This window comes from Ruditapes philippinarum, unplaced genomic scaffold (genome assembly GCF_026571515.1).
Source record: "Ruditapes philippinarum isolate M1 unplaced genomic scaffold, ASM2657151v2 ctg7346_1_1_1_1, whole genome shotgun sequence".
Classification (NCBI taxonomy): domain Eukaryota; kingdom Metazoa; phylum Mollusca; class Bivalvia; order Venerida; family Veneridae; genus Ruditapes; species Ruditapes philippinarum.
The window spans coordinates 30,050-45,959 of record NW_026867102.1 but is presented as its reverse complement, the minus strand read 5'-3'; the positions used below and the strand labels follow the sequence as shown (position 1 = coordinate 45,959).

Below are 15,910 nucleotides of genomic sequence, written 5' to 3'. Positions count from 1 at the left end.
TGGACACCTTAGTAGAACCACCGACGTTCTGTAAGCTAGCTGGATAGCTTCCTCACATGAAAGAATCCAAAGTCCCTGTCGGGATGCGAACCCACAGCGGTGAGGGGCAAGTGGTTTGAAGTCAGCGACCTTAACCACATGGCCACGGAAGCTCCTATTAATAATCAATGTGACTATCAGAAATTTCTATAAACATCGAAAGTATCGGTTACAATCAATTCTTAAAAAGCGTGGGGCAGTCCTTTTAATAATTCAGGTAGATTTATATTGTATCATAAATACTTTTTATTTTCAATAATTGGTCAATCACCACTATAAGAGACGATATATCAGACAAAATAAATTACTAATTTAGCTCAATGTGACAGCGAAAAATGAGCATAATGTCACCTTTACTGTCATTTTAATCCTAATCAAGTTGACAGCATATCTTGTATCATCTTACAACTCGGATCGAGGAAGATCTGACAAATTTATAAACAAAAGGATATCAGCTCTAGTAGGTGGTACTTCTACTCGTATATTTTTACCCCCGTCGATCACCTCCGATTCCAAGTACATCTTAGTTAACAGTCTAGCCATCTTATCTCCTTCTATACTGAAAAAGCAATTTACAAAAATGTTATTTGAATCTAACAAAATCTATATTGTTAACCAAACTTTACTTGATTACAGTGATACAGTGGTCAGGTATCAATGAGTTATAGAAATTTCGTGAACCTTTTTCAATGGAAAATATATTCGAGATAAATTGTATACCCATTCATTTACAGTGTGTTTAACTGTGGAAGCGGGGTACAAGTTAAAACTTTGAAAATAAGCACACCAAGTTGTCTATGGTAGTACACCTGTCACATTATCAATGATTTTGTTTTAATTACAGGAGTTACCTCCCTTTTGTTCATATGTAACTTTCTGTTACTTTCATTTTTAATATACTCTGTCGATGCAACCCAACTTTTAAGTTTTCTATCCAAAAACTCAGAAATATAATTCAATGAAATCAAAACATCTCATTTTGAAATGTTAACACTACTATTCTTCACTGATTTTTTGAAAATTTTGATCTACAAGCTTATTTTGATTTTATTGTGCCATTACAACTGTGACACATAAATGATGGCCCCCTATATTCTTTCGGACGGACGGTTCAATTACTTTTATGCTGGGTCATAAAAACACTACAATTGTAAGTAAGACCTCGAATATCACCAAACTTACTTTATGCCCACTTTTTTGTTGATTTCCTCAACATTTACCACTTCATGTCTGTAGGCAAGTTCCTGCAAGTACAAAAAAAAATATTCCTATACAAAATGCCTACGATTAGCAAATTTTAATAAATACGAGATCTAAGAATTGCAAAAGATATTCCCATATCAAGAAAGTGTTTATAGTAATAGAATATTATAATAACAATAATAGAATTAGAGCTAAGTAGAGTTAAACTTACAAAGATAACCATTCCAAGAAATTGTTTAAAATAAGGTTGGAGTGAAAATTTCTAAGGGAAACTTCGATATTCAATTTCAATGATTAACAGGAAAATTCGGAAATGAAAAGCAACGCCAACAGTTCAACAAGGTCAGTAAGACAGCCAGATTGGTCTTTAAAGGCTAATTATGCCTCAGAATGCTTTCATTTTTATTTCTCAAAAGCTTTTTAATTTTGGTGTACTTTTATAGCATTTAAAATGTTTCTCTTTGCCGCCTTTTTCATCTGTTGCCTTTTTGGCAATAAGTAGAGTTATAGTGAATAAGTATTTTGTGCGAAAGTCAAATCACTACTTTTGCTACTTTTATGACAAATAATTTCACATTTATCGCTACTTCCTTCAGTTAACAAGCATTTCACACTCTCTAAAACCATTTTTTCAAACATTATAAAATTCATGATTGCCACATCACCTTTAAAACATCATTCAAGGACAGATGTCCATGTAAAAGTCTTAAAATAGATCTTCTGAAACTAATTGTGATTAACCTTTGCCACCAGTATAGAGCCTGGTCAGACTGTACAGATGGTGTTATACTGTTGATAGCTTAACTTCAGTGATTTCTTACCGAAATCTGTCGAACTTTGAATGGACTTCTCCAAATTGAAAGCTACACAAATCTATTTCACAAAATCATATGGGTCTATGGGTTAATGGGTTACACAAGGCACTTTTATTAAGTGAGATGAAGCATGATAGGAAAAGACCAAATGGCAACTAAAGGTGCTCTTTTAAAATGACACACTAGCAATAATGGGGGGGGGGGGGGTTTAATCCAAAAAAAATTACAAATTGGAATGAGCAGATATATCTTTAAAATGGCACTAAAAAGCCTTAAATGGGTTACTTTCAAACCAACTATTTGACAATAATGTTTTTTAAAAGGGTTGTTTTCAAACTGACAATAATAGGGTTGTTATTTAACTGGAACTGTTTTATTTTCAAAACGTCAATCTGGTAATAGGTTTATCTTTAAACAGACACTGGCAATAATCAGGATTATCTTATAAATGACAAAGTGATAATAATATGGTTATTTTTAAAGGAACTCCACTGAGGTCCAAAGGACTAAAAACATAAAATTTGAATTTCTAATGGCACTTAAAAAAGTAAAGTATGCCAAAAATTATTACACAATATACCCGTACATAAACTGAAAATCATATTTCTTTGCTATTCCTAGCTAGATTGGGGTGAAAAAGCATTGTTACGATTTTCAATTTTTGGTTATTTTTCACAATTAAAATAATTATTCAGGAAAAAAGCAAACAGCTAATGATCTGAAATTTTGCAAACAAGTTATTGGTCTAACCCAAAATCAGATGGAACATTATTCTCAAAAATTTATTTCTAGTCCCAGCATATCAAAAACCTCAGTGGAGTGCCTTTAAATCATCTCAACTTACAGGATAAACAACTGTAGTACCGTCTGGCTGTATGACTTCGGCTTGCTCTATCCTAAAAAATAAATGCATACCATACATCATAACAACCGGATCTCTGTGGCCATGTGGGCATGTTCATTGATTTTAAACTGCTTGCACATGAAGGCTATGGGTTTGAATCTCATCATGGACTTTATAGAGAATATCAAATCAGCGTTGATTTAATACTAAATGTATTGAAGGAGTTGAATAAAACCGTATTACATGAACCTCTGGTGCATGTTAGAATGAAGTCAGAGGCACGCATGATATGATTTTATTTAACTTGTTCAATGAATATAGTATTGAATCTACACAAATATGACTGAGCCAGTGCAATAGGTTGGAAGTTCTCCTTAACAGCATTATAAGGCACAAAGCTCTAGCCCAAGGGAAAAAGTCCCTAGAGACCCACACGGCATGGTTGTATTTTTGGACCTGCAATTTGTTCATAGACAAATAATACACTTGATCACAATTTGTTCATTTAAAAATTATGCACTTGATTGCCCTATCTGTTTGATAGGGGAATAGTGTGAAGGGTGTTAGAATTGTGTATATCACAAATGACCTCATGTCAGTGTTATTATACTCGTGTATTATTGTTTTTATTAAATGGGTTCATTACACTCCTGAAAATTGAAAAATTTCAAACAATAACTATCAACTAAAAGTAACTACCATGATAATTTTACACAAGTGAAAGTAGAAATTCCAGAATTGGAGAATTCACAAATACTAAACCAGGCAAATTTGTCCGAAATGTTGATTTTGCAAAAAAAATTTGGCTTCAAGAAAAAATTACTATAATACTCACACAAAAGGTTCCTCACAATATTGTCCGAACATGGTAACGATGGTGTCCAGCACTATCTTAGCCTTCGTCAGATCTGTTGCCGTGCATTCTATAAACACATTCTTGGTCTCTAGGGTGATCTTTGTATGCTCACCTGAAATGGAAATGTTTGCTTGGTTTTCACGCTAATTTAAACACCATTGGTTTCATTTCTGCAGACTGGTTCAACCTATTCGGCTTTCTCGGATAACTAACCAGTAATTACCAATTTCTCCGTTAAATGGTACATTAATTAACTCACATGATTTCTGAATCACAATATTCATACAGAGAAGTTTGTTTATGTATTACAAAATTACATTTATGCCCCAAACTCAGGAATTAAATACTTTTTAAGGTCTTTTTTTATAGGTCAGATAAATTTTTTAATTTAAGGTCATTTTAAGGCCTCTACTTTATTTCAAAGGACTTTTAAAGGCTTCACAAGCCTCAGACTACAGAGAATAGAATGAGCGTATAACAATATAACAAAAATTCTTACCATTAATGATAGGAGGCATGGACAAAACAACTCCATTTTTATCATAGATTACCGGGTAGACTGGTTTATCTTGGATGATAGGTAAATACGCCTTAAGATGACTGTCACCCTAAATTATTATGAAAATACAATACGATTTTTAATCATCTACAATACAATCAGTAATGATATACACATTATTGTTTGAATTCAAGTCACAACAGAACTCAAGTTTCCAGTAAAACTGGTGGAGGAAAACAAAAAATTTCCCTCTATGCCTTATTTCTGGCACCAAAGCAGCCCTAAAGAAGAATCACATGCCTTGGCAATTCCAAAACCCATAGCCCCCACTGTTCCCTTGGGTTGGCCGAGTTGGACAGAGAGGTGATTAAGCTTCACAAATGACAAGGTGTGTCAAAAATAGCAATGATGCTAACATTTTTTACGTCTACCAATCTAATTACCATGTTAAAGGTTCTAACCAAACATACTAGAAGAATTCTTCAATTTTTTAAATATTTTCAACTTTTCTTATCTTGTCATAAAAAAACAAAGCTAATGTTTAAAACAAAAAAATTAAAACTTTCTAAAAATCTGGATAAAGTGTGATCCCTTGGAAGCATTAATCACAACAAACTCTGTTAATACTAATTTCATTTTCTGGTTAATGAATTTTATGATCGGTTTATGGCTTTAACCGGCCAAATGGATAAACACAACTACCTTACAAATGACTGAAGAATAAAAGAGTAAATTGCTCGGCCATTGTTCAGACTTACGGAGTAAAGTTTCATCAGTTCTACAGCTGTCATTTCTTGTGTTTGATTCAATGCCTTGAACTTGATATCTGCTGGTGGTTTAGCATCATATATGAATGGTCCTTGTATGGTGTCAAGGTCGTGCGTTCCTATGGCAACCAATTTTCTCACCCTAAAACAAGCAATAATATCTTTGAAGACAGTGATGGAAGCATCTTGTCACCGTTTTTGCACCAAAATGCCACCAACGGGTAGACGTCCATGGAAAAGTTACACATCTTTAAATATCACATATGGTACATAGTCACTACAAGTTTTCATTTAGCCTGGTTTACAATCATTTAGCCTGGTTTACTATCATTTAGCCTGGTTTACAATCATTTAGTCTGGTTTACAGTCATTTAAACCTAGGGGTCATCTACTAATCATGACTAACCTCCATACCAAATATGAAGACTGTGGGTCAAAGGAATCTCAAGTTATTGGACGGACCACCCTGCCAAATCTGAGGTTACTAAGCCAGTGCATTGCTAAGATATGTATTCTCCATGCTTCAAATGTGAAAATTTTAAAATCAAGTTTTTTTAGTCAAGGCCCCTGTGACCTTGACCTTTGACCCCGTGACCTCAAAATCAATTATAGTCTTCTTCTAATCATGACTAACCTCCATGCCAAATATGAAGACTGTGGGCCAAAGGAATCTCAAGTTATTGGGTGGACAAGCTTTTTAAAGTCGAGGCCCCTGTGACCTTGACATTTGACCCAGTGACCCAAAATCAATAGGGGTCATCTACTAATCATGACTAACCTCCATGCCAAATATGAAGACTGTGGATCAAAGGAATCTCAAGTTATTGGGCGGACAAGGTTTTTTTAGTCAAGGCCCCTGTGACCTTGACCTTAGACCCAGTGACCTCAAAATCAATATGGGTCATCTACTAATCATGACTAACCTCCATGCCAAATATGAACACTGTGGGCCAAAGGAATCTCAAGTTATTGGGCGGATAAGCTTTTTAAAGTGAAGGCCTCTGTGACCTTGACCTTTGACCCAGTGACCGCAAAATCAATAGGGGTCATCTACTAATCATGACTAACCTCCATGCCAAATATGAACACTGTGGGCCAAAGGAATCTCAAGTTATTGGGCGGATAAGCTTTTTAAAGTGAAGGCCTCTGTGACCTTGACCTTTGACCCAGTGACCGCAAAATCAATAGGGGTCATCTACTAATCATGACTAACCTCCATGCCAAATATGAAGACTGTGGGCCAAAAGAATCTTAAGTTATTGGGCGGACAAGGAAAAACCGACGGACGGACGGGGAGACGTCCAGCAGGACGGACAAGCCGATTCCAGTATACCCGCCTTACAACTTCGTTGTGCGGGGGTATAATAAGTAACTACTTTTTTTAGATGTCATTCATTCCATAATGTTTTTATGTTGCTATTTTCATTTATGTGGCTAAAAAGAACAATAAAAAGATGAATACAGTAGCCACATAAGTACCATCTTGTTAGAACCTCAGTAAGCAACCAGATACAACTTTTTTACATATATTTTGGAGGCCGAGGGACTTTGAGTTTTAGGTCACACCATCATTGCATTTTATTATGTTGGGTTTTATTGACAAAGAAGAGGTCACACACACTGTGACCTTCGTGCTTTATATGGAGTAAAGACCTTCTACAAGCAGGTACATAAATAGAACCATCTAACATCCATCAAAGTTCCTGTCGAGATTTGTACCCGCAGTAATGAGGGACAAGTGATTTAAAATCTGAGACCTTAACCACACAAGGACTGGGTGGTGGAAAACACTGATGACCCACACATGATCATGCAGACACATTTGGGCAACCTAGAATTACACTCAACATTATGCAAGATAAAAGCACATGTACCTAGGTAGAATCCCATATTAAAATTAACCCCCATAGTATGATTGAAACAAAGATAGGAAATGAACGCAAAATTATTTTTTTATTATCTACTTTTCTACTGTTCTACTTTTTTAACCCCAAATTTTGAAGTGCTACATTTTAACACCAAATTATACCTTTATGGAAGAGAACCCCTTTTTGTTGCATATATTTAAATGTTACCTTATAAAGACTACAAATTGTTTACCTACCTGCATATATTTTGATGCAGTTTATCTTGAAGGTCTATGAAGCTTTTGTACCTATCCTGAAAATAAATCAATGATCAAAAATCTTGCTCATCTTTAAGTGACATTATGCTCATCCAAGAGTAAATAGTGAGTGGTCTGGTAAAATTAAAATAACTTTTGGTTATAATTATTTGTTTTCAATCTTATAATAAACTTTACCGGAGTAATAAATAATCCCCAATCCATGACCAACACAAATATATTATATTATAAATAATATTATATATTATTAAATATTATATTATAAATATCCATCAGAAACTGTGGGTTATGTTCAATTTATAAAAAAAGAGTGGGACAGTCTTTTTATATTTAAGGCAGTTTTTATATTTCATCCTAAACATATGTAATTATAATTTACATGTATTGTTCAATGGCTATTAAAAGAGTCAATCTTTTGAAATACACACCAAATTTACCTAAAATTGACACATGAAAAATTGGGCATAATGTCACTTTAAAACACAATTTCATTAATTTAAAACTGAAAACTGCTGTGCAATTATGAACAAAGCTTTGCCACTTATATTAAAGCCAGGCTAGTCGGCATCCAAATATGTGCAATCATACATTATATAAAGGGAGATAATTATAGAGATATAAGAAGTTACTTAACTTGCCCTATTTTTTTTAGATTGTAATTTTCAAACTTTTTCTTTATTTTGGTTTGGTATCATGTCGCACCAACTCTGTAGAGGTCATGTGGCCTCTTTCCACCTTAACTGGTAATGGAAGATGTTTGGGTACCCCTACATGCATTATTTCTGGCATGAACGGGCACCTGAGTAATACCACAGATGTTCTATAAACTAGCTTGATAGCTTCCTCACATGAAAGAATCCAATCCTCATGGCAGGATTCAGACCAACAACGGTGAGCCCCAAGCGGTTTGAGGACAACGTTCTTAAATGCTCAGTACTAAAGTTCAATTAAAAATTTAATAAGAGGACATAATTACATGTAGTTATATTGAGAGCTAACCAAGATAAAAAGAAAGGCTGCTTCCAATACAGAGTTGCTTACCTTGATCTATTTATAACAGAATCATGTTTGAGCTCCTTGATGATATAGATGTTGAACAAAATGGAGAACTATGACTTATAAATCACATACCTCGGTAAATTTAATATTTCTCAGTACAGCGGCCACGGCAAATGGACGTACTTGACCAGTCTGAAAATCAAACAACTGGCTCTGTTATGCACTATCTTACTTACATGTAACAACTTTACAAGTAAAACTTTAAATACAAACAAGAACATAAATTCAGATAAACAATATTTCATAGATTTATTGGTGAGCGAATTACACAATGAAAACTTGTTTAAAAGTTTGCAACTGAAAATCTTGTATCACTGCAAATTTCTTTATAAAATCTTAAAACCTCCTGTCTTTAACACTTTACATTTGTTATCCTTACTCAGTATCACACTGAAATTTTGTTTATGAATCATACAACCTAACATCAAGTCACACAGAAATTTTTTTTTATGAATCTTACAACCCAACATCAAGTTAGGCAAATAATATTTTGGATCATATGCAGGGTTTTACGGGACGCAGAATTTTGCGTCCCTATACGCATAAATTTTGACATGTACGCATATAAGTTATCCACTTGCGTCCAAGTGTACGCACAAAAAATAATCCTAGACAATAGATATTATTGTTTCTGGCCCGACATGATTTTATCTCTTTCTTCTCGAAGCTCACAAAATTCCATTTAAATCTAATACAGCGAGCAGAAAATGCTTGCATTGTTTATTTTGGAAGTTAACATAATTGAAATCTACTGCGCATGCTCTTTGCAAGTGCCCGCTGCAGAAACTGATGACGTTTATCGTGCAAGCTACAGTAAACTGATGACGTTTACCGTAAAATCTATTTTAGGTAGCTGTTTTTGGTTTTTCTGTTGCTATATTTTAGACGGACTATTTATTACAAGCAATTACTATTGGTTAGCGTATCCAATGTCGATTGCGAATGTATTTTGTACATGAACGGCGATAATAAAAAAGGCAGTGCTTTTTGCAAACTTATTTTCATAGTGTTATAAGAAATTAAGTCACTGGGTTATGTTATTATCGTTGGTGTTATAAATATAATGGTTCGGCGAACTTAACTTTTGACTGGGACATCAAGTATGCCCCAGCTTATGAGGAGGTGCAAAAGCGGTTTCGTCAGCCTTTTGTTATATGATATTTTTAAAAACGCAACATATTTAGCTGACTGGTCTGTAAAGTTATATATTGTGTGTTTACAAGTTCAGCTAAAATATTTACAAATAGATCAGTACAAATTTTCAGTCTGTTGGTGTAATCACCTTATCAATAACAAAATATGCTACTAAAACTTGACATTCCAGCCACTCAAAGACTTATAAGCCTTGGAAATAGCACAAAGGGCTACTAAAGGGCTATAAAAAACCTAGTGATAAAAGATATTGAAATCATATACTTCTAATTATGAAAACAGTACAATTTACATGCAAATCTCTTACAGGGTAAATAAATGATTTTAAGCAAAATAGAGTGGTCTTCATAGTCTTTTATAGTGAAAATAATTTTGGACCCCTAAAATTCAGGCCTGGACCCCTACTTTTCTAGGCTGTGCATCCACTGGACCCCTAAAATTTCAAAGAGATGTAAAACCCTGATATGTATAAAATAATTTGAAAATTCACCAAAAAAATCAGTTATTTATTGCTGTTTCCATTTTTTATCAATTATATATAAAATATTATGAAAATGGCTGCAAATTTTAGCAAGGGAGGTAAAAATTGGGAACTTTCAATAGTTTATTTTGATTGACAAGAATCATCATAGTATAAACTTACGGCTGGCAGAATCTTAAGCTGCTGTCTGGCACCAGATGTGGGTGCCACAGACTTATACCGTGGAGCCTTCAACCTAAAAAAATATATCATTGAATTAATCACGATCAAATTTTTGGAATAAATGAGTGGCCAACTGCATGTACGTGTATATAGTCTGCTTCCAAATTAACAAAACTGTTGACAATATTTGCTACTGTTCCTTTAATTCCCTAAAAAATGTAAAAATTTCTTCCAAATCAGCCCATTTGACTTTTATGAAAAACACATTTTTTGCTAACAAGTGTCTGGAAAAAAAGGTTTAAAAACTGTACAGATCACTGAACAATATATATCTAAATGTAATACATATGCTATATATCCCAATATAATACCTATGCTGTACATTACAATGTAATAAATTTGCTGTTTATCCCAAAGTAATATACATGCTGAATATTACAATGTAATAAATATGCTGTATATTACAATGTAATACATATGCTGTATATTACAATGTAATAAATGTGCTGTATATTACAATGTAATACATATGCTGTATATTACAATGTAATAAATGTGCTGTATATCACAATGTAATAAATTTGCTGTATATCACAATATAATACATATGCTGTTTATCCCAATGTAATACATATGCTGTATATTACAATGTAATACATATGCTGTATATTACAATGTAATAAATTTGCTGTATATCACAATATAATACATATGCTGTTTATCCCAATGTAATACACATGTTGTATATTACAATGTAATAAATATGCTGTATATTACAATGTAATACATATGCTGTATATTACAATGTAATACATATGCTGTATATGACAATGTAATAAATGTGCTGTATATTACAATGTAATACATTTGCTGTATATTACAATGTAATAAATGTGCTATATATCACAATGTAATAAATTTGCTGTATATCACAATATAATACATATGCTGTTTATCCCAATGTAATACACATGCTGTATATTACAATGTAATAAATATGCTGTATATTACAATGTAATACATATGCTGTATATTACAATGTAATACATATGCTGTATATTACAATGTAATAAATGTGCTGTATATCACAATGTAATAAATTTGCTGTATATCACAATATAATACATATGCTGTTTATCCCAATGTAATACACATGCTGTATATTACAATGTAAAAAATATGCTGTATATTACAATGTAATACATATGCTGTATATTACAATGTAATACATATGCTGTATATTACAATGTAATAAATGTGCTGTATATCACAATGTAATAAATTTGCTGTATATCACAATATAATACATATGCTGTTTATCCCAATGTAATGCACATGCTGTATATTACAATGTAATAAATATGTTGTATATTACAATGTAATACATATGCTGTATATTACAATGTAATACATATGCTGTATATTACAATGTAATAAATGTGCTGTATATCACAATGTAATACATATGCTGTATATCACAATGTAATACATATGTTGTATATCATAATGTCATACATATGCTGTATTTCACAATGTAATACACATGCTGTATATTAAAATGTAATAAATGTGCTGTATTTCACAATGTAATACACATGCTGTATATTACAATGTAATAAATGTGCTGTATATCACAATGTAATACATATGCTGTATATCACAATGTAATACATATGCTGTATATCCCAATGTAATACATATGCTGTATATCCCAATGTAATACATATGCTGTATATCCCAATGTAATACATATGCTGTATATACCAATGTAATACATATGCTGTATATCCCAATGTAATACATATGCTGTATATCCCAATGTAATACATATGCTGTATATTACAATGTAATAAATATGCTGTATATTACAATGTTATACATATGCTGTATATCACAATGTAATACATATGCTATATATCCCAATGTAATACATATGCTGTATATCCCAATGTAATATATATGCTGTATATCCCAATGTAATACATATGCTGTATATCACAATGTAATACATATGCTGTATATCCCAATGTAATACATATGCTGTATATTACAATGTAATACATATGCTGTATATCATAATGTTATACATGTGCTGTATATTTCAATGTTATAAATGTACTGTATATCACAATGTAATACACATGCTGTATATTACAATGTAATACATATGCTGTATATTACAATGTAATACATATGCTGTATATTATAATGTAATACATATGCTGTACATCACAATGTAATACATATGCTGTATATCCCAATGTAATACATATGCTGTATATCACAATGTAATACATATGCTGTATATTACAATGTAATACATATGCTGTATATTACAATCTTATAAATGTGCTGTATATCACAATGAAATACATATGCTGTATATCACAATGTAATACATGTGCTGTATATTACAATGTTATAAATGTGCTGTATATCACAATGTAATACATATGCTGTATATTACAATGTAATACATATGCTGTATATCACAATGTAATACATATGCTGTATATCCCAATGTAATACATATGCTGTATATTACAATGTAATACATATGCTGTATATCATAATGTTATATATGTGCTGTATATTTCAATGTTATAAATGTGCTGTATATCACAATGTAATACACATGCTGTATATTACAATGTAATACATATGCTGTATATTACAATGTAATACATATGCTGTATATTATAATGTAATACATATGCTGTATATCACAATGTAATACATATGCTGTATATCCCAATGTAATACATATGCTGTATATCACAATGTAATACATATGCTGTATATTACAATGTAATACATATGCTGTATATTACAATGTTATAAATGTGCTGTATATCACAATGAAATACATATGCTGTATATCACAATGTAATACATGTGCTGTATATTACAATGTTATAAATGTGCTGTATATCACAATGTAATACATATGCTGTATATTACAATGTAATACATATGCTGTATATCACAATGTAATACATATGCTGTATATCACAATGTAATACATATGCTGTATATCACTTTGTTATACATATGCTGTATATCTCAATGTAATACATATTCTGTATATCACAATGTAATACATATGCTGTATATCACAATGTTATACATATGCTGTATATCCCAATATAATACAAATGCTGTATATCGCAATGTAATACATATGCTGTATATCACAATGTACTTCATATGTTGTATATCATAATGTAATACTTAATGCTATATTTCACAATGTTATACATATGCTGTATATCGCAATGTAATACATATGCTGTATATCATAATGTAATACATATGCTGTATATAGCAATGTAATACATATGCTGTATATCATAATGTAATACATATGCTGTATAGCGCAATGTAATACACATGCTGTATATCACAATGTAATACATATGATGTATATCATAATGTAATACCTATTGCTGTATATCACAATGTTATACATATGCTGTATATCACAATGTAATACATATGTTGTATATCACAATGTAATACATATGCTGTATATAACAATGTCATACATATGCTGTATATCACAATGAAATACATATGCTGTATGTAAAAATGTAATACATATGCTGTATATCACAATGAAATACATATGCTGTATATGACAATGTAATACATATGCTGTATATCACAATGTTATACATATGCTGTATATCACAATGAAATACATATGCTGTATATCACAATGTAATACATATGCTGTATATGACAATGTAATACATATGCTGTATGTAAAAGTGTAATACATATGCTGTATATCACAATGAAATAGATATGATGTATATCACTTTGTTTGTTTGTTTGTTTGTTTCATTTTACGCCTTATTCCAACAGTATTTCAGTCATATAGGCGGGTAGTTTCCTAACCATCGTTCCTGGAGAGTTACACCAGTACTAGACAACCTTCCTCCGCGCTAAACTACCAAAGCATCTCCCGGGGATCGAACCCACGCCAGAGAGGTAACTGGATTAGAAGTCATCGACTCTAACCACTCGACCACGGAGGCGGTTACATATCACTTTGTCAAACATATGTTTGTATACCTATGTAATACATATGCTGTACATTACTATGCAGTTAAACACTACACAAGAGTACATGCATCTATTATACTTGTATGTTTTTGTTTAAAAGAAAAAATAAAAGATCACTTTTGTACTTCACACAAATTGAATACTTGTCTTAATTGGTAGAACAACACCACAGGCCAATGGTTAATTTATCATTTTAAAACCACTTACCTTTCCAAGAAAACAAGGAGAGCTCTTCCGATCCCTTCAATACAAAGCAAGTCGTATCTAAAAATAAACAACAGATTGCTTTTATATACAAATATATCTACAAATAAAGTGTTCATCTATAACAGTTATAAACGGTTTACATGAAATTTCGAGTTTTGTCATACATAAAATAGTATAAATAGTAACAAATTTGAATAAGATACTATCACTAGGTTTGTTTGTTTGTTTCATTTTACGCCTTTTCCCAACAGTATTTCAGTCATATAGACGTGACTGTGCAATTTATGAAAACAAGATATGACAATAATTAATGAGTAGATATCTATTTCTTTTTTGTCATTGTCAAGTTTTAAGCCGCACAGACTCTGCAACTTTCCAGCTTTTATGACATAGAAAAGATGTTTGTGCCTGAATATGAATACTTTTCCGCAAATGCAAAATGGCTGCCTATGCAACAGATTGGATAAAAAGATACCGCAGAATAAATCTCCAGTTACTATTTCCCATTACATTACATGTATGTCCAAGATGAAATAGAAGGAAAAACGAGGAGAAAAATAAAACAACTTCCTCCTATAAATATTTGCCAAATAAAAACTAAGTATCTTCAGCCCCCATTTATGTGTAAAAATATGGTAAGAGAAAAAACATCATTCTCCACAGCTTCTTAACTATAATAACCATACCTGTTGGCTGGAACCTCAATCTTGTAAGTAACCTCAGTAATGTCCCCTTGGCCTTCCTCATCCTCCTACAATAATAACAGGAGGAAAACAAAAATTTCAACACAATAATACATGTATATAAACAGTATCACATAACAAAATCGTGCAATAACATAATAAGTGCTACTAACATGTCTAAATTTAAAAGAAGTTATTCAGTTATTGCACTTAGGTGACTAAATGTCAACCCTTAACCAGATGAAATTCTACAATGTACTTGTTATGCTTCCAGGGCTGTTTTCCCACCCTCTAGCAGGGGCTGTTTAAGGGCGGTTTCCCCAAAGAAAAATTCTTCAAAATCATGCTGTTTTCCCCAAAAATTTAATCTATATCAAGACAGCAGCTGACTTATAATAAATTTAGCTACTTGATAAATAAATCAAATTCCAACAACTGAGAAAGGAATTTACCCGCATATTTTATAAAATTTTCTATTTCAATTCAATTCAACATGCATGGTGCATAGCAGAGACTATAGAAGCAGCTTTCTGTTTTCTAGCGGATACAAGTCAGCTGCTGTACTTTAGTATGGTACTGGTGAAGAATGTGCACAGGGCATTTTTGGGAGATATTACCATTTTTAGGGGCAATTATACCTATTTAGGGCTACAGGAAACAGCCTTTATTGGACTGTAGAATACAGAGAAAGAAAACTCTGAGTAATACTTACAGCCATCTCTGCTTCAAACCAAACCCCAAAACATATTTTTAAAACCCCTTTTCAATTTTTCTAAAAAAAGATAAATTTTCAAATTGGAAAGAAACAAACATGAAAACCATGTGATAAATAATGGCAATGACAGTTACAAGCTCCTTCACAGGGGTGTCATTATGACCCCAGCGTTCGAATTTAGCAATATTTTCTACTAGCATTTTTGCAATAACTGGCAATATAAGGTAGTCAACTG

The 15,910-nt window shown here is 32.2% G+C and overlaps 1 protein-coding gene across 1 annotated transcript; it reads right to left on the bottom strand.

Moving 5' to 3' along the window:
* Window positions 1-445: 445 nt before the first annotated feature.
* LOC132734865 (phenylalanine--tRNA ligase beta subunit-like) lies at window positions 446-15,704 on the bottom strand (the record flags this gene model as incomplete). The annotated part of the gene is made up of 12 exons (XM_060721727.1): window positions 15,673-15,704; window positions 14,964-15,028; window positions 14,278-14,334; window positions 10,003-10,075; window positions 8,280-8,339; window positions 7,128-7,183; window positions 5,015-5,165; window positions 4,257-4,365; window positions 3,737-3,869; window positions 2,902-2,953; window positions 1,222-1,283; window positions 446-598 (listed from the first exon to the last, which is right to left on the bottom strand). Coding segments are annotated over exons 1-12 (977 nt in total), but the record flags the coding sequence as incomplete, so codon positions are not given.
* Between the last annotated feature and the right edge of the window lie 206 nt (window positions 15,705-15,910).